Genomic DNA, 20,000 nt, shown 5'->3' on the forward strand with positions numbered 1-20,000 from the left:
TAATGAGAGATATTAGAATTAATATTTATCATAAGACTCCTCGTCGTCGTTTGACACTGTGGTTGAGTTATGCCCAGTTCATTTGTTTCGTTTCTGCTCAGTTCATTTTATTTGTGAAGAAGCCAAAACAATTGAAGAGCCCCAATCTGAATCTCAGCCAAAGCCTGTGTTGAATAATGATTAGTCGTAATCTTACTTATTGACAGTGTTTAATGTTTGGCATATTTTTAAATGGAGCTTTTAATTGGAAATTTCTTTTATCGCTCTGCAGTCCCTAAATGGTTATTGAAAGGCCCTCAAAACACGAACCAATTAGTTAAACGTACTCAAACTTCTCTTGCGCTCCCAACCTTTCCTCTCTTCCTCTCTCCCCCCCTCCCCCCCCCTCCTCCTAGGAATCATCTTCTCGCTCAACGACAAGTCCAGCTCGTCCAACCTGAAGATCGACGCGCTCTCCTGCCTGTACGTGATCCTGTGCAACCACCAGCCGCACGTCTTCCACCCGCACGTGCAGGCGCTGGTGCCCCCGGTGGTGGCGTGCGTGGGCGACCCCTTCTACAAGATCACCTCGGAGGCGCTGCTGGTCACCCAGCAGCTGGTCAAGGTCATCCGGCCGCTGGAGACGCCGGACGCCTTCGACGCCTCGCCGTACATCGGCGACCTGTTCGCCTGCACCATCAAGCGGCTCAAGGCGGCCGACATCGACCAGGAGGTGAAGGAGCGCGCCATCTCGTGCATGGGCCAGATCATCTGCAACCTGGGCGACAGCCTGGGCGCCGACCTGCCCGGCACGCTGCTCATCTTCCTGGAGCGGCTGAAGAACGAGATCACGCGGCTGACCACCGTCAAGGCGCTGACGCTGATCGCCGGCTCGCCGCTGCACATCGACCTGCGGCCGGTGCTGGCCGAGGCCGTGCCCATCCTGGCCTCGTTCCTGCGCAAGAACCAGCGGGCGCTCAAGCTGGGCACGCTGGCGGCGCTGGACATCCTGGTGCAGAGCTACAGCGACAGCGTCACGCCGGCCATGATCGACGCCGTGCTCGCCGAGCTGCCAGCGCTCATCAGCGAGGCCGACATGCACGTCTCGCAGATGGCCATCAGCTTCCTGACCACGCTGGCCCGCGTCCACCCCGAGGCGCTGGCCAAGATCAGCGGCGCCATCCTGGCCGAGCTCATGTCGCTGGTGCGCTCTCCGCTCCTCCAGGGCGGCGCTCTCGCCGCCATGCTGGACTTCTTCCAGGCCCTGGTGGGCACCGGCACCGCCAGCTTGGGCTACATGGACCTCCTGCGCATGCTGACCGGTCCCGTCTACGCGCAGAGCTCGGCGCTGGCCCACAAGCAGTCGTACTACTCCATCGCCAAGTGCGTGGCGGCGCTGACCCGCGCCTGCCCCAAGGAGGGCCCGGCGGTGGTGGGCCAGTTCATCCAGGACGTCAAGAACTCGCGCTCCACCGACTCCATCCGCCTGCTGGCGCTGCTGGCCCTGGGCGAGGTGGGCCACCACCTGGACCTGAGCGGGCAGCCCGAGCTCAAGGCCGTCATCCTGGACGCGTTCGGCTCGGCCAGCGAGGAGGTCAAGTCGGCGGCGTCGTACGCGCTGGGCAGCATCGCCGTGGGCAACCTGCCCGAGTACCTGCCCTTCGTGCTGCAGGAGATCACCGGGCAGCCCAAGCGGCAGTACCTGCTGCTGCACTCGCTCAAGGAGATCATCAGCTCGGCGGCGGTGGCGGGCCTGCGGCCGTACGTGGAGAGCGTCTGGTCGCTGCTGCTCACGCACTGCGAGTGCACCGAGGAGGGCACGCGCAACGTGGTGGCCGAGTGCCTGGGCAAGCTCACGCTCATCGACCCCGAGACGCTGCTGCCGCGCCTCAAGGGATACCTGCTCTCCGGTGAGTCGCCTACAGTACACACGCACACACACACACACACGCTACCTGCTCTCCGGTGAGTCTCCTGCAACGCGCACACACACACACACACGCTACCTGCTCTCCGGTGAGTCTCCTACAACGAGTACACACACACACACACACACACACACACACACGCACGCTACCTGCTCTCCGGTAAGACACACACACACACACACACACACACACACACACGCTACCTGCTCTTCGGTAAGACACACACACACACACACACACTTACTTTCCACTTAACATTTTTCAAAAGCTATTTTGACTGCTCACAAATAGTATTTGTTTTCAAATTTTAATTTGTCAACAAAAAGCCATACTACTGGACCGTTAAACTTAAACCATTAAATGTGCTCTTTGTCTGTATGATTAGCACTGTATCAATGAAACAGTGGTTGTAACTGTGTGTCTCTTTTTCAGGATCCTCATATGCTAGAAGTTCTGTCGTGACAGCCGTCAAGTTCACCATCTCAGATCACCCACAGACCATCGACCCCCTACTGAAAAACTGCATAGGTATCTGTTCTTCACCAATTTAATCTTTTATCCAATGCACTTAAACTACCTCTACTAGATATGAATACACCCTCGTACTCCTCTCAAAGACGCTTTTGTTTTGTAATGAAGGTGACTTCCTGAAGACGCTGGAAGACCCGGACCTTAACGTGCGAAGGGTCGCTCTGGTGACGTTCAACTCGGCCGCTCACAATAAGCCGTCGCTGATCCGAGACCTGTTGGATACAGTGCTGCCCCACCTGTACAATGAAACCAAAGTGCGCAAGGAGCTCATCAGAGAGGTAATACCGAACACACACACACGATCACAAGCATTCTACATTTAAATGCAACATAAAATGCTGTATTTTTTCTGCTTTTGTGGCAAAAGCACGCTGACTAAATGTTCTAGTTCCATTGTCTACACACGGTGCATCAGCAAACTCACCTAAACTAAGGTTAACACTTGAATTTCCCCTTGGAGATCAATAAAGTATCCATCTATACATCTATCTGTCTATCCATCTATCCATCTATCCATCTGTCTAATCTATCTGTCTATCTATCTGTCTGTCTATCTATCTATCTATCTATCTACTTATACATCAGCTCCATTTCTCTTGGTGATGATGACTTGGTTTAAAGGTACATTATGTAGGATTTTAAGTGTTTTAGTACCTCAAGTCAACGTCTTCATTCATAAATGGATCCTCTTTGGTGTAAAATAACATATGTCAATGGTCTGACTCGTCCTGCTGGCCGAAGAATTACTTCCCGGCATTTACATTGAAAGGGACGTTCACAGGAAGTCTTCCATGTCTTTCCGGTGTATAGAAAAATATGAACTGCCGAGAGGGACACAAAACACTACCGCTACCGCTAAACACTACCGCTAGGGAAAAACGCGTTTTTGCATTTCGCGTTACACAGAGAAGCAGCGTGAAGACGCTCATACTTAACCTACAGACAAGCACTGCACTTAGTGACATAGTTCATGCCTTTAGAGCAATACAAGTATTAGCCTATACTGTCATGTCAAGTTGTTAGCTGCTGCTATGCTAATATTACGATAGTAAGCTAATGTAAAAACAATATAAGCATGACAACGTAAGTCACTATGTTGCTCGAGGAGTAATTACTCATACATGATCATACAAATTATTCAAAGAACTTTAGAATAGCTTACATCATCACTGGAAAGAAAACTCGATGAAGTGGTAGAAGACATCTTGAATGAATCTCGACCCATTCAACTTCCCGTAGTTCTAGCTATCTTGCAACGCACATTTAAAAACGCGTGGCGCTAGAGCGTGCATGCAAAATCAAATTTAACCACTAGATGGGAGCAAAAACTACATAGTGTACGTTTAAGATACAGGTATAAAAGAGAGATACATTAAAAAAAAAAAAAAAGCTTAATCTTCACACCCAACACCCTTTCACTTTGTGACTCAGGTGGAGATGGGTCCGTTCAAGCACACAGTGGACGACGGGCTGGACATCAGGAAGGCGGCGTTCGAGTGCATGTACACACTGCTGGACAGTTGCCTGGACAGGCTGGACATCTTCGAGTTCCTCAATCACGTGGAGGACGGACTCAAGGACCATTACGACATCAAGGTGGGGAGCTGATGGGACACCCGTGTGTGTGTGTGTGTGTGTGTGTGTTATGATTCATTTTGTTTTTGTGTGTGTGTTAGTGTTATGATTCATTTTGTGTGTACAGTGTGTGTGTGTGTGTGTGTGTGTGTGTTATGATTAATTTTGTGTGTTTTTGTGTGTTTGGTGTAATAAGTATTTCTGTTGATGAGTGTGGTGAGTGAGCATGTTTTGTTTGGTATACCTTCAACTGTGTGTGTGTGCTCTCTCTCCAGATGCTGACGTTCCTGATGCTGGCAAGGCTGTCCTCCCTGTGCCCCAGTGCTGTGCTGCAGAGGCTTGACAGACTGGTGGAGCCGCTCCGAGCCACCTGCACCACCAAGGTACACACACACACACCCACACACCCACACACACACACACACACACACACACACACACACACACACACACGCATACAAAGTGTGCATGTGCACAGTGCACCAAGCTAAATTGTTGTTCCCGATTACATCGTCAGCACTTAGGGGTAACGCACATACACAAGCCCTCCCATACATACATACACACTTACATATTGTCAAACACGCACAAACAGGACATGTTTTGAGCATACTGTCATTGTCATGGTGTAACAAAAACAAGCTCCATGGATAGGACCTCCATTCAAACCTTCTTTTCCCCTCTCGTGGGTCTCTGTCCATCCTCCTCTGTCCCTGTCCCCCAGGTGAAGGCCAACTCGGTGAAGCAGGAGTTTGAGAAGCAGGACGAGCTGAAGCGCTCAGCGATGCGGGCGGTGGCGGCCCTGCTGACCATCCCCGAGGCGGAGAAGAGCCCGCTGATGAGCGAGTTCCAGTCGCAGATCAGCGCCAACCCGGAGCTCGCCGCCATCTTCGACAGCATCCAGCGCGACTCCACCTCCGCCAACATGGAGTCCATGGACACCAGCTAAGCACCCAAAAAAAACCCAAAATGGAACACAAAAGAAAAAGAAGAAAGTAAAGAAACACCACACCATACACGTGAGACACGAGGCGATGGCGTTAACGATGGTGACGAGGACAAAACTGACTTAATGAAATATGAAATCCCCCTGCCCCCCCCCCCCCCCCCCCTCCCCGACAACGATGTGCTCTTCTTTTTCTTCGTCCTTGTCGTTTCCCCCACAAGATTAAACTGCATTTAAGAGAAAAAAAAAAAGAAAAACAGAACTCTGAAAGTGAAAGAATACAACCTCCATGAAAGGAGAAGCCTTTTATTGTTCCATGCATTGCACTGATTCAGCCGTTATAGGAGGAAACAAGAAAAATAAGAAAAAGAAAAAAAAGTGTGAAAAAAAAGACTAAAAACATAAATAAACAAAACACCTGAAAATACATTCTCTGTAGCTTGAAAAAGCTCCTCACCAAGCTTCACAAAGCCTTTATAATTTTTGTTTTTTCTTGTTGCTTTGTGAACTACGGAGGAAGACCACAAACGATTCGATCGTTCATCGTTCCTTTCCATTGCTTCCATTTCCCCCCCCCCCCCCCCCCTTGCTCATTTTCCCAACTGTTGGGGTCCATCTTTTTTTTTTCTTCTTTGACCAGTAACTTCCAAAAAGGACCAAGAAGCCCCCACCCCCCCAGCCCTGGAGGTAGTGGCTGTTGGAGTAGCTTGAGTCGGGCTGGCTGTACATACCCTGGAGGTGGGGGACGGATGGAGAAGGGCCCAGTAGAGGATTGGTGCCTTTTGGACTGGGGACTTACTTCACCTGTGTGGATTCAGACCGGACTTAGGAGACCTCATACACAGCATTTGTTCATTTCCAGGCACCAAGATAGCAGGACCATTTCTTTTGTTTTGTTTTTGTTGTTTGTCTGTTTGTTTGTTTGTTTGTTTGTTTCTTAACACAAGAGTCTATTCCTTTCTGAGCTCAGCGCCACATGGACCACCTTGATCTGTTGATTTGGTTTTGTTTTGTTGCCATGTTTTATGCCAGACCAGATAGATTTAGTGGCGGAGTTATTTTCTCTTTTTTTTTTTTGTAAAATCTTTGCATTGTCACCACCTGTCGTATTGATTTCATTCGTCTTGCGTACTCCCGACCGAGAGTATATCAGAGCAAGTTATGTGTGAGCGAGCGAGCTAATGAATTGTGGTCAGCGATGTTAAATGAAAGGTTTGCTGTATAAAAGGTGTGCGCTCGACGATGGACACTTTTAACTTCCCCCTTCATTCCTTTCTTTTTCTCTCTCTCACTTGAATGCTATGGTTGTGCGCAGTGGTCGCGTCTGGGTAATCTGGGAAGGTAAAAGCACTTAATACGAAATCTTCTGGTTACATGTAAACGCCAGGAGTTTTTGCCCAGGCTCCTGTGACAAGAGCGGCAGTTTGATATTGATTACATTACTGGGCCCTCGGGGCCTACCAGAGGACCCGAGCTGTACGTAATGTGGAACAAATGATTTACAGTTGGGAGGTGTTTTTTTTTGTTTGTTTGTTTTTTCCCCCTCTTTTATTTTGTTTCTCATCCACTGTTAGTGTTTACCGTTTCTGCAACTGTTCTGTTTCAGTGCTGAACTGTTTTGGGAAAAAAAAAAATACTTCAACTGCATCGACCAATTCCTTCATCTATTTTCCTCTGGATAATATTCCTCTTTTTTTTTTTGGTCTCCCTTTCTGCATTCCTCTGCCTCTCCTCTAGGGGGAGCCCTGTGTATCCACCAACTTTAAATCACTTTAGATAAGAACTTTGATGGTTTGCAAAACACGTTTTTGAGGACTTCTGTTTGTTGGGAAATAAAGAAAAAAAAATAAGAGAAAAATAAAAACAAAAATGCGAAAAAAGACTGTTTCTTGCGCCCGCTGGATGGCACAGTCATTCCTGTTACTGTGAAGAGAGGCTCAGCAGAGGGGGGCAACATTGCTACCGGCAGCAACCTCCTGGCACCCTGTTCGGGGCTGTGTGTGTGTGTGTGCGTGTGTGTGTGCGTGCTTGCGTGTAATCAGTTGATATGTGTGTGTGCGTTTGCGTGTCCTCCTTGTAGGTGCTGGGTGGCTTGTATCTGCTCCACCTGGGAGATTTGCTGAAATAAAAGGTCCATTTCTGCCTGCGTTCAACTTCTCATTTATGTTCTTTATCTTACACATAAACACCAAATAGAATGCACACTGCAGATGAAAGTTCCTGCACATCATAACACAGTGAGTTGGCCAGATGAGTCTAATTGGACCATTAAATATCTATTAAAACATGTTTTAAAAAAAATGTATATACTTTTATTTATAATGTATTAGGTTAATGTGATCATGGAAGTAAAGCTTGTTTCTGAGTCTGTATTTCCCTTCACATTTCTAATGTGTGTGTGTGTGTGTGTGTGTGTGTGTGTGTGTGTGTGTGTGAAGCAAGGCTGTGTAATACATGCAAAAGTAATTTCTAAGTGTAGGCTATTATCTAAATCTTCTGTATGTCTTTCAGGCTCTTCACTCCAAACATAGCAGGGAACCATCCCTGTTTCTGTGGATCTCTTGAGTAATGGTCAAAAAGTTCATGTCCTACCATATATCCGTTCTACCTGTGCAGCTAAAACCGGTAATTTAATTAGCTCGTCTAACTGCTATTTCTGGAAAAAATAGGATGGACTAAAACACCCTTACAAATACACTATATTGCCAAAAGTTTTGAGTCACTTGTCTTGACCCCCATATGAACTTCAGTCTCAACTCTCCTGGGAAGGCTTTCCACAAGGTTTAGGAGTATGTTTATAGGCGTTTTTGACCATTCTTCCAGAAGTGCATTTGTGAGGTCACACACTGATGTGTTCTGTTGGGTTGTTGAGGTCAGGACTCCGTGCAGGCCAGTCAAGTTCATCCACACCAAACTCTGTCATCCATGTCTTTATGAACCTTGCTTGTCATGTTGGAACAGGAAGTGGCCATCCCCGAGCTGGGCTTTGCCTCTTAGTTCCACTGAAAGGAACTCTGAATGCTTCAGCATTAACCAAGAGATTTTAGATAATTCCATCCTCCCAACTTTGTGGGAACAGTTTTAGGATGGCCACTTCCTGTTGCAACATGACTGCGCACCAGTGCACAAGAAAGCACCAATACTTTTGCCAATGTAGTGTATTTGGAGGAGACCCTTGACTGTCAGAAGGATCATCTGGACCTTTTTCCACATGCCAACATTCTGACATTGTGGCGGAACTGGCTACAGCATCCGTACCACATTCGGCCCACGGGAACAGGTTGGAATCTGACCTGGGTCATCTCTAGCCTAATCTCTAGCTAAAGTTCGGCTGCACCCAGGCTAGGTCATCTCTCCCATCTCTCTCTCTCTCTCTCTCTTAAGCCTACCTTACACTGACAAGATTTGGGAAATATTCTTGAAAGATTGTAGTCTTTTGAGTAAAGCTTGAATGAGGGACATTAGTTAAAAGACTACAATCTTTCAATAATCTTTCCCAAATCTTGTCAGTGTAAGGTAGGCTTTACTCGCTTCCCGTCAGTCTCTTCTGTCATTCTCACTAGCATGTCTCAATAAAGGCATAATATACTTAGAAACGAAAGAATAGTTGTTGTGTACTTCAGGATCAGATCATTCCTCAAATCCATCATTCATCAGTTGATCTGCTTTAAAATAGAAGACGAGAAAAAATAAGCTACAGGTCTCCGAAGTGGTCAGCTGAAGTGATTATTCTTTTTATTGACCTTCATCGTCAGACTGCACCCCTGTAAATGTCAGACTAGTCACTTTCTGTTTGCCTTCTTTGAGCCAAACTGATGAAAACAACGATCACTGGGGAAGCACACAGAAGCACAAGCGGTTCAGTACTGACATTAAATGTTTGCTCTCTGTTCCCATAGATTCTGTCATCCCTGTTTACTGTAGGCCTACCTTACAGGCCTACCTTACTTTTAAGTCTCTTTAGATATGAAACATCTGCCAAATGGTTAAGCTTCCTTCTCACCTATTCTGTGTTGGGGCTGTATAGGGGCTGATAAATCAATGCTGTGTGTTTGTGCGTGTGCAAGTGTGTATTTGTGTGTGTTTGTGCGCGTGTGTGTGTGTGTGTGTTTGTATTTGTGAATGTGTAAATGTGCATGCATACAAGCACACAGCAGAGCAAACGTCTGTTACAAAAATGTTAGATAAATATTGCCCATGGTTATGGTCTAGCTTAAATAAGAGAAAGATTTGTATGCGTCTGAAAATTCCAGCTGTGAAATCAGCTTGAATAGATTTGTTCAAATGTCCTGAAGACATCAAGATAAAGAGTTTCTAGTTAATTTTTTATCAGGATGTAGCGCTGTGCAAAATAATATCAGTGTTTTTTCTCGTCCTGTGTTGTGTCCTTAGCAAACTTCTGACAGCTGGAATCAATGGCAGTAGGCTACAGTTCTTCTCCCATGTCCCCAACTAGGCCTACAGTATATGGAGAGAGACATATTGAAGCTGACATCCCCTGTAGTAGCCTGAAAGGACAAGGTAACACGGCAAATAAGTCTTGACTATTAATCACTGGAGAAATACAAGCTGCATAGTAAAGGTCACTGAATTCATCAATAAATGTGGAAAAGGCCAGACCAATTTGTATTTATGGCCAAGCAACAGATAAAGTAGAAGAGGACGAAGGATGGGGCATTCTGCTGCTGCAGAAGGCTACAGCACCTTGCGGGAGGGTGTGCCTGGATTTGCCCGGCGAAATGAACTAAATTGGTACATTTGTCGCAGCTTAATGAAAACGGCTCCTGTGATTGTTGCTAATGAGTCACGGTAATTATGTTAGCGGCTAATTTGCTGAGATGTAGGCCTAATTCACATGGAGGTTTAGGATGGCATTCGGTGATCATTAGCTCATACAGGCCTGCGGTGAAAACTTGAACCTTCAACATCGACCCCGTCAGCTTGTTGCCTGCATAAACAGCCATTAACTCTCTTTTTCATGTGTTATAGCCTGTGGAGCTAAGCCAAATGCTGGTGTGGTAGACCTACTATTTTGAGCAATGTCAACATAACAGCTTTGGACAAGCTGGATACATATGTAGAAACAGACAGTGACCTTCTTATAGCATCTCAACAAAGATATTTCTGTTCTTGTTTTATTACTCAAGTTTAAGGTGCCCAGATGTCCAAAACCAAAACTGGGTAGCCTACATGATCCCAAAAATGTGGACAAAACTGGGACATTTTCAGTTTGACTATCAATCTGATTCAAACATACAAGTTTTATCTTCAAAGAAAACGGGGACAAAGGTAGTTTTTCTACCCGGGCACAGGCAACCAAAAACGGGGACTGTCCCCTAAAACCGGGGATGTCTGGTCACCCTGGTCAAGTTTGTCGCATTGTTGGTAATCTACTCCCAGGTGAACCTGTGCTGGGACTAATTAAATCCCAAAGCCCAGAGAGGCTAATTATTACCATGGGTGGAATGTGTTGGATGGTGTTTGGCAGGTCCGTGACGTGAGAAAGGATGTGTTGCCCCCCCCCCACCCACCCCAAGAAAACAGTATTCACACCATGTCTGGCCCTGATCGGTGTGGATTCAGCAGGGCTGGTGTGTTGAGGTTGTTTTTCCAATACCTCCTACCAGCTCCATTCGCCATAGCTCACTGACTACCACAAGGCCCAAAAACATCCAGCCTCCCTCTGGTTTCTCCATCTGTACACACACGTTTGCCTGAAGGCAAGGTGGTCCATTTCCTCCTGTCTGCCTGACTGACAGCCATAATAGAAAACTGTTTTAATGTTTTGGTTAGGAGTGCGGCTTACCGATATTGTGCTTGCCAATTGTAGAGCACTCATGAGCCTCACTCACTGCTTTTAAAGCACAAGTGAGCTAGCTTCTCATTAACAGATTCTTGCACAAACAAAGAAGCATTTCTGTGCGGGAGGCTGAGGTGTGTGTCTCTGTGCGTGTGTGTGTTTGTGTGTGTGTGTGTGTGTGTGTGTGTGTGTGTTTGCAAGTGAAGGGTTCATTTGAGGAATTCCATCTCTGTGTGAGGTCTTAACATGGGAAAAAAAAACCTTGGCAGCCAATCAGCCAATGGCCTATGGTGATTCAGCATTGGATTGGTCCAGTTGCGTGGTCTCTGACAGGCGGACCAGGTTTACTTGATCGTCACACTCTCTGTCTGTCCGGTCCAGTTGGTCAGCCCAGGCCTCCTCTGTGAATTTCCCAAACTGTCCATGGTGCATTGGACTCAGGTATGGCCATTATCCTTTTTCTGCTTGATTTTATTATGACTTCACGACTGTTCTCCATGCCTTCCTGTAACTAAGCAACTCGAGAAAAGACCTGACAACAATGAGGCCATTCTTTATCTTTCCCCAGGGAGCACACTATTGATGAGATATACAAAACATAGCCATTGGATGGAATTGGATGAATTTGTCTAATATGCAAAGGGCTTGGTAAAATGGCCTAATGCTTGGTGAAATAGTTTGTTCATTTTGACTTCAGAACTCAATGTTGTTTCTGTGCAAACACAGGAGTCACCCTAGTTCAATCTGCTGAACAACAAGGTTGTGTGTCCAACCAGATCCAGGCAGCACTTTGTCAAGGGCAAAATCAAGCACTCCCTGCTCTGTTTCACTGTTTGGTCTGTCAATGCGTTTGGAACAGAGGTTGTTGGAAGGCACTCTTGAGTCTTGGTGGTGAATAGATTCACAGGCGGTGCCAATGAAAGGGGAAAATCCAAGCTTATTTGAATGCCGTGTTCTTGGCCCGATTAGCAATCAATCAACAGTTTCCTGATTTAGACACTTCTCTCTGGATCCTGCCCAGTTAAATCGCACGTGTGATGGTGGAAAAATATATTTTTTCCTTACTGAGCACCTATTTATATGCAAATCGATTTCCTACTCTAATGGAATTATTTAAATCCGTTTCTGCTCTAAATGAAAGAATCTACTTAGGACAGCGCGAGAGCGAGAGAGAGAGAGAAAGAGAGAGAGAGTGAGAGAGAGAGTGAGAGAGAGAAATATATTTACTCCTAATTAATATCAGAATGTATACGACTGGTGTTTTAAGAGACTTTAAAAAAAAAAAAAAAAAGTCTTTCATGGTGCTCCATGGGCCCAGAGTCCTCAGAGGTTGTTCTGTTCAAGCAGACACGAGAGCCAGATGGACCACTGCCATGTTGAGTGCGCCTGGCTGAGAAGACGAGAGCTCTGCCTGAGTGTTATGGATGTACTGCATGATGCAACACCCAGGGTATGAGTATGCCGTGAAAAATAAAAAATGGCCATGGTATTTGTGGATGCACTTTCCCAGTATTTTCTCTAAAGCGAAGGGCGCAGACTGCCCCTGACATGAGTAATTAACCTCCCAATTCAGGCATACAGGCACACACATACTCATACAGGTTAAAGTGTTGTGGGGGCGTTGTTGTAATTATCTTTTCCTATGAATTCATAATGTTGAAGTGGAAGTGTTTTAGAAACTTTTCTCCAAAAGTAATTATCTGCAGCCTGAGCTTGTTAACAAACTTTCTTCCCAACTCTTCTCAAATCCCTGGGCACCTTCAGTGCATATTTGTTTACAACACTGTCAAGGTTAGGCTGTTATTGCTATAACTGATATAATCGCTCATAACAGGGTCAGTTTCATTCTGTTAGTATAAACGAAAACAACAAGTAATACAATTAGATTTGTGTATACAGGAGACCACTGGCTCCATCACCTTGACATTTAACATTTACACTTCTCTTCCACAGAGAGTGCTAATTTTAGCAAAATTCTCATTTTCCTATGTCCTGATATTCCAAAACAATTACACATCTCTTCCAGGGGAAGACAGTGTTATGGATGGCCATGCAACTATGTACGTGACCGTCCATTGTATGTCTTCCTGTGGCTCAATTTGCAGGAAGATTCGGTGCAAAACATATGATCATATGTCATAAAGAAGTCCCCATACCTGATGAAAAATTACCATTTTATACTGCAGTGTATGCACAAAGGCTGGCAGGAAGAGGACCAGAGGCTCATGAATCCACAAAGTCTGTCTGGAGGGACGCCATCGTCTCCTGTCTCAGGCCCCTCCAGCTGGTCCTGCAGAGGATGTTGTGTGGCAGAATGAGGAGAGTCCAGTCTCCCTGTCGAGAGGTCTCCCCTGTGCCGTCCTACTACTCCGAGCCTGTCTCCCTGCCACGACACAAGGTACTGATCCAGTGAGTGGATAGTGGAGGGTCTCCAGCTTATTAATGAACAGTATTACACTCACTGTACACAGTTAGGCTATTCAAGTGCTCATGTAAACAGAATAAGCCGATTTTCATTATCGGTTTACTGCCGTTGTCAGTTTATGAAAAATCTGTTTAACATACCTATGTCTCTGTCAATATTCTGATTTCCTCAAGACATGTACCCTTAAACAGATTATTCCAGTTACCTGATCATTACCTGTAATATTTTATTTAGTGTGCATGTAAACAGGCTCATTGTACAACATTCATTTTATTTGCGGTAGGCATAAAAATGTCTTTTTCATGCTTATGCTTTTAAAGCATTTTATGTTTTTAAGCCTGTGATACAAAATCACAGCAACTGTTTGGATGAAAAGACAGATGATTGTGGGATAACTCGCAACAATAGTGTGATTACATCAGTGCTTTACTTGGCTTGGTTAGCGCAAAAAAGGGGCTAAAATTATGGACAGCAGAGAGAATTTAGGCGGCATACTCCAAAATCTTTTCACGTCTTGAACTTGTTTTGTTTGTTTTGTAAAGGCTTTGTGTCCAAAATCATGGCCGTAGCACCAAATTGCTGAGATTTATTCTATTTCTTAAATGCTGTTTGTCTGCATTCTGTTTGATGCCAACGAAGAACTCTCAGTTTTCCTTGTGAATGCTGATGTCTCCCCTCCCCCCTCTCAGTAAACAAGTTTAATGGAAAACTACTTTCTGTGCTAATCTTAGACAGTCTGCATAACCAGTGTATTGAAGTTAAGGTCAAAACCCAATGAATGATGATGTGACAGAAGTTCACAGAAGTTGTTTTTTTTCCGTCTTTCTTTCTTGTTGCTGAAGTTCTGTGTTCTCCATGTGTCTGTTAAGGATGTGCTGCGGGGCCTGGCCAGTGTCGGAGGGCTGGACCGAGAGGACGCAGAGGAGGTCCTGAGCTTGAGGAGCCTTCCTTGTGTGAGGAGCACCCTAAATAAGGACCTCCACAAGGTCAAGAGGTCGAGAGGGTTCCCGACCCGACAGCTGGTGAAGGACGTCTCGGACGTCAGACTTCCGGCCATCGGCCATCAGCAGCAGGAGTCCAGGTATTCAAGCTGTGTGTGTGCGTGCGTGCGTGTGTGCGTGCGTGTGTGCGTGCGTGTGCGTGTGCGTGTGTGCGTGTGTGTGTGTGTGTGTGTGTGTGTGTGTGTGTGTTCAACCAAGCCGTCCCTGAGTGGTTCACTGATTGCGGGAGGACGCACACCCACTTGTGCCCACAGGGGGTGTAGGTAGAGGTGGGCCGCTGTAAGTGCGCTCTGTGCCACCTGAGTGGTTTAATGTTATGACTCATGACCGTGCCATTACAGTCAGTGTAAAAATGAGCCTACTCTGCATAGCATAGCATAGCATACTGGACAACCATCAGGGCCCAGCTCTTCTCCTGATACATTTGTCTGACATAAAGCAAGGCCTAAAAGCAGTGTAATTAGCCACTGACAAAGTACAGTGCAGTGTCATTTTTCAGAGAAGTTCTAATAAAAAGGGTTTGGGATAATTGTGCTCTCTTTCTCTCTCTCGCTCTCTCTCTCTCACTCTCTCTCTCCCTCAGCATTTCGTCCTCGTATGTGTCTTCCTCAGTCTGTTTCTGTGTGTGTGTGTGTGTGTGTGTAGGCCCATGCTCATAGTAAGAGGTTTGCGCTGTGGAAGGAAAATGGACAAATGTCCCCCACTAATGAGCTCCAGACGGGTCCAGGACTCCAGCCGGGAGGCCAGCCTGCCCGAGAGGCCACCTGGGCGGGCAGGCAGAAGGTCTAACACCCCATTTTGTCTTGTGTTATCTGTGATCTTGAATCTAATTTGCTCTGCAGTCTAGACATGGTGCCTTCCTTATTCCATAGCTGTGACCGTAGCTGTTTTTTTCTTCTGTATATATAGCCTTGATTTTGTCCTTTGTCACAGATTTGAAGTAAGTGTTCGAACAAAACAAACACTGAAGTAATTGATTATATTCATTATCCACACACTGTAATTAACTTTGTACAGCACTCCTGTTGCCAGGATTATTGAGTCCGTGTGGCTTTCTGATTGGCCGTTGCTCACAGCTGGTGTAGCGTGATGTGGCTGAGTTGCCATTGATGGCAATGGCAATCACAACACAAGGTGAACATGTGTTGTGTTAAAGGAGTAGTCTCCATATTTCTGTGAAGTTCACACTCTAAATTTGTGAAAAAGAGTAGCAAATGAAAGGCATGTTTGGCGAGATCTCTGGCAAGTGTTAAAGCAAAGTGCCGCGGCTTGAACAGGTTCACATCCATCACATTGGCAGGTTGCGGCAAATTTCGTCACACTCCCCCCAAACTTCCGTTTGCAAAACCATTTCATTGTGGTGGTAAATTTATTCATTTCCTAGATGGCCTGAGAATATTGTGTGATAATTCTAAGAGGAAGGAGCCCTTTGAGTCTCCATGGCCTTAGGGCCCTTTTGTGTTCTTTAATCCTGCCGCTGTGTGAAGGTGAAAATTTCAAGTGCATCGCAAACACCTGACCTGAGTCATATTAGACAAACACTCATTACAGTAGTGCTGTGATTGCAGGCCTATTGCAAATGCTCCTCGGCGGTTATCATTCACAGGGCATATTTTCCTCGAGACTCCCACACTTCTCTCTCAGGTGAGCGGGCCCATATCTGCCCGGCGCAGACGGAGCGCCGGAGCTAACAGCGCTAACAGAGGGTGGTTGTTCATTAAATTCCTAAATTCCTGCGCTGATGAATAAAAGACGAGGCTGAGTCGATATCTGGCTCAGCAGACGCGTGCAGAGTCATTTTCTGCTTATTAATGATTTAAAGGCTGGTTAGTCTCTTGCTGGGGTGGTGGTGGTGGAGTTGGTGGTGGTGGGGGGTGGGGGGGGCAGGGTGACGGAGGGTGCAGTTTCAGAACTCTACTCGTTTATCTCCCCAAGCGAGGTGAGACGGTGAGAGGAGGTTAAGTGCGCGCATGGAGAGAGTCGAATCTCCTCCGGGTTGCTGCGCCGCTGTTTCCCCAGTAGATAGGCTAATGGAGGCAAATGAAATCAAATGAGCGGAGCTTTGTTTGAGGTGGTGAGGTAGAGGGAGGGGGCGTGGGGGGGGGGGGGGTGGGATAAGAGAAAATCGAGTGAAATGAAAAGGAAAAAAAATCCGAAGCACTGGGAGTGCATTGTTAACACCGCTATCTTGTAGAGAGCAGTGGAGAGGCGCTTAATTGAAAATCGCAACCCCTTGTTGTGTTTTTTTTCTCCGCGCACAACTTCTCACTTTGCATCTGCCCACGTAGGGCCGCAGTAAACGTCAAGTCGGGAGCGCACCTGAATGAAAGCTATTTCACAGCATTCCATCAGATATTCCCCACTGGTAATAGTTTTTATGAGAATCATAATAGGATTGAGTGCAGCCATTTTTTTACCCAACGGGGAATGGAGAGTACTGTAACATGGAAATGTGTCCCATGAGATATAAAAATGTATAATCGTAAAAAAGCATTCGTACGGCTCTATTCATTTCTCAAACTGTTTTGGGCGCTTGTCTAAAATAACACACTTGAATGAAAGATGTATGAGGCCCTAATGGAGACGTCTCTGGGGCTGCCTGCTTTGTACAGATCAGTTTCACTGGCAGGCAGCAGTCATGTGAGTTAAGCTATGGGCCCCTTCAAAACTGCAGTCAAAAGCATAGCATTTCAACCATGCCCCCACCCATCTGCACTGAGGTTCTACACAACTTCTACAAGGCTCAAATCATGTAGATTTTTGTATGATTGTATGATGATTGTTCTTGTATTATGTTATAGATACACTGTCACATACTATACAATGTTTGTCTTTCTATTTTCCTAGTTATAACTAGTTAATTACTTCTTTATAAGTTGTTCATGTTTTTTGTGACGTTATTGCTGAGATGATGATGTTGTGTGAAATTGATTAGGCAACCAAATGACTGCAGAAGTAGATCTATTTTAAAGAAGTAGAAGTAGATGTTTTTCTCTCTACTTATGTGAATGTGAATGTCTACTCGTACATTATGCAGTCTATATACTGTAATGCACATCAATAATACAGATATGACATAGATTCTATCTGCTTCTCCATAGACCAGACAGACAGGTAGTCAGCTCCTCTTCCTCTGAGCTCAGCCCAGCGCATCACCATCCATCCCCCAGAGGAACGGATCCCGCTCCGCAGATATCCAGCGAGATGGCGGATACCCTGGAGTTATCCTCCAGGCATCCTTCCCATAATCCCTTGGGATCTTCCGTATCACCTCGCAGGCGGTTCCTGGTCACGGCCAGCCATGCATCACGTGGCGTGACTAACGCGGGCAAGACTGCAACACACGGTAAATATTACGTGCGTCGAATAGATAAGTGGCATTTACGTCTATATGATGGAGCGCTGGTGTTCAATATGCGATGCACATGCGTGTTTAATATGGATGTGAAAGCTTAACATGTGCGTGGAGTAGATGGTATCAGTATGAAGATGTGAACGCAGGGAAGGAGATAAAGGTTTCACATGGAGACACGAATTTCACGTCTACAACACATGACTCAGTCTTGAACTCCACGTCTGTTTCAGCTGTGCTGCCCCGGCCAGGGTGGAGGCGGGGGGTGGTGTTGAAGAGGGGCGCCCTGGAGTGCGTGTGGGAGGAGGAGGGTTTCGGGGCGCCCCCCCCACCCTTGTCTGGGCCGTGCCCCCACCTCCTGGAGCCCCTGTCGGGCTTCCGCGAGCAGCTGCGCCGGCAGCTCTTGCACTCGCCACTGCCCTACCGAGAGGAGGCGACGTCGGGGGGAGCCCACGGCAAGGTGACCCCCACCTCCGCCCACCACCACCTCCACCACCACCACCACCACCACCACCACATAATCTGCCCACTGGATGGGGCGGCAGCCGTGTCCCGGGGGACAGTCACCATCTTGCTGCAGGATGCGGTGGACGCGCCCGGCCGGCACGGGCGAACGCTGCCCAAAATCACCATGACCCGGCCGACGCCCTCGCCGAAGCACAGCGCGCTGCGCAGCGAAAGCCGGCAGTTAGCCTGAATCCATGTCTGTTTTCCGACGCCGATCCGCCGATCATCTGGAATTGGACAGCCGTCTGGTAGCAGGGACACTACAAGATGCGGATGGGTGGGGATTTGCCAGGCGTCTGTCTTATAGTGCCCCCCTGTGGATGAATCTTGGGAGAGCTGTTCTGTCTGATGGGCTCTGCTGTTTGGGTGGATGGACGCATGACTCAGCCTCCTCACCTCACATTTGTTGCCATCCAGCCGATGTACTTCTATTCTCCAGAGCCACTTGTTTTTTTATTCAAACGCAGAATTTTTTTTTATCAGATTTTATCTTTTCTTTTTTTTCTTTTTTTATCCCTGGGTGCCAATCCTCACTCTCCAGTTCAGCACCAGCACTAGACTCCTCTGGAATACAGACTCTTAACCCTCTGGAGTCTCAGGCCTGTCAGATCCCTTTTTTGTGGTAGTCTGACATGCCTTGACATCTCTCTATAAACATTGATCCAAAAAGTGTCTAGGTACTGTAACAGACTCCTCTGGAGTGCAAACTCTTCACTATGAGTAGCACAGCCCTCCTCTCGATGCCTGTAGGCAAGGCAGGTTTATATACTGTAGAGGCCACAACTCATGCACATTGCCAATTCAAAGACTGTTATAGCGGAGCAGGTAAAAGGACAGAAGAAGAATAGATATTTAAAAAGTGTTTAATCAAGTTCATAACAGACTAGCGTCCATCTCTGCAACCTGACTGCCTATATACTCAATCAAAAGCCTAGAGATGATCGATGTTCTCTCTCGCTATCCTGTAAGCCTGAAGAGTTCGGCTTCAGTATACTGCCTGCCTATAGACTGGCTTCAATTTCTGCACACAATCTCTCAGAGTGCATACACACAAAGCTGTGACAGCCATCTGTCTGATATGTTTTTTTGTCTCTTACCCCGGGCGCATGGCCGTTTCTGTTGGACACACAGGCGCGCGGTAGATATGCTAATGACGACCGAGCAGCTTATTTATACCCACCGACAGCTGTGGGTTTACCACCCCATGATTGAAGCGTGGCGTGTGCTTAATTGGCCTGCAATAACAGCGATTTCAGAAGCGGGGCTTTTATGGTATAGGGGATGTTTATGGTGTGCCAGAGAACACTTGCTGCACTGGAGACAGATTTCGACAGGAATTGCTCCTCGTTTATTTACACGTGCTGTATTCTACTCGTTGGTTGTTGTTTTAATGAGAAGTCTTTTGGTTGAATGAAAAGTCATTTAGTATCATAAATAGTCATAAATGATCATTTCGGTTGTTTTTTGTCTTCTGTGGAAAGGTGGAGGTCTGCTGATAACATTCAGGGGAACACTACACAGCTCAGCTATGTGGGGAACAAGAGAGGGATGGACATGTATGCCCTCTAAATCCCATGCTGCTCTTGAGGTTCAGAGGTTAACACACACACACACACACACACACACACACACACACATATGCATATCACTACTCACACACACACACACACACACACACACACACACAGACACATACATACATGTAGCCTCTCTCTCTCTCTCTGTCGCTCTCTCTCTCTCGTACACACACACACACACACACATTCATATCACTACTCACTCACTCACTCGCGCACACACACACACACACACACACAGACACATACATAGCCTCTCTCTCTCTGTCTCTCTCACACACATACGCACGCTTGATGTGGAGTGACACGCCACCGCTGCAAGCCAAACCCCAGAAACAAAACTGACAGCAGAAAGTAAACAATGTCAAAACACAGTGCT

At 46.6% G+C, this 20,000-nt stretch overlaps 2 protein-coding genes across 5 annotated transcripts in view; both read left to right on the forward strand.

The window, feature by feature from the left end:
- The window catches only part of cand1 (cullin-associated and neddylation-dissociated 1), a 29,200-nt gene extending 22,095 nt beyond the window's left edge, over positions 1-7,105 (forward strand). For both annotated transcript variants that reach the window (XM_062527436.1, XM_062527437.1), the window contains exons 10-15: positions 396-1,889; positions 2,340-2,435; positions 2,547-2,716; positions 3,870-4,034; positions 4,289-4,396; positions 4,738-7,105. In XM_062527436.1, coding sequence (XP_062383420.1) covers positions 396-1,889; positions 2,340-2,435; positions 2,547-2,716; positions 3,870-4,034; positions 4,289-4,396; positions 4,738-4,962 — 2,258 coding nt within the window. In that variant the 3' untranslated portion in view covers positions 4,963-7,105. The remainder of the gene's footprint in view (positions 1-395; positions 1,890-2,339; positions 2,436-2,546; positions 2,717-3,869; positions 4,035-4,288; positions 4,397-4,737) is intronic.
- A 3,975-nt stretch (positions 7,106-11,080) lies between these two features.
- si:dkey-39a18.1 (uncharacterized protein LOC557637 homolog) lies at positions 11,081-19,493 on the forward strand. 3 transcript variants are annotated; one of them, XM_062527912.1, is made up of 6 exons: positions 11,081-11,200; positions 12,786-13,157; positions 14,054-14,265; positions 14,831-14,968; positions 17,287-17,531; positions 17,771-19,493. In XM_062527912.1, the coding sequence occupies exons 2-6, from the start codon at positions 12,885-12,887 to the stop codon at positions 18,232-18,234; spliced, it is 1,332 nt and encodes a 443-aa protein (XP_062383896.1). In that variant the 5' UTR covers positions 11,081-11,200; positions 12,786-12,884; the 3' UTR covers positions 18,235-19,493. The 3 variants fall into 3 exon arrangements, with proteins under 3 accessions (XP_062383896.1, XP_062383895.1, XP_062383897.1); XM_062527911.1 differs by having other exon boundaries at positions 11,096-11,200; positions 12,865-13,157; XM_062527913.1 differs by lacking the exon at positions 11,081-11,200 and adding an exon at positions 12,125-12,209 and having other exon boundaries at positions 12,865-13,157.
- The last annotated feature ends 507 nt before the right edge of the window (positions 19,494-20,000 follow it).

This window comes from Sardina pilchardus, chromosome 23, assembly GCF_963854185.1.
Source record: "Sardina pilchardus chromosome 23, fSarPil1.1, whole genome shotgun sequence".
NCBI classification, from domain to species: domain Eukaryota; kingdom Metazoa; phylum Chordata; class Actinopteri; order Clupeiformes; family Clupeidae; genus Sardina; species Sardina pilchardus.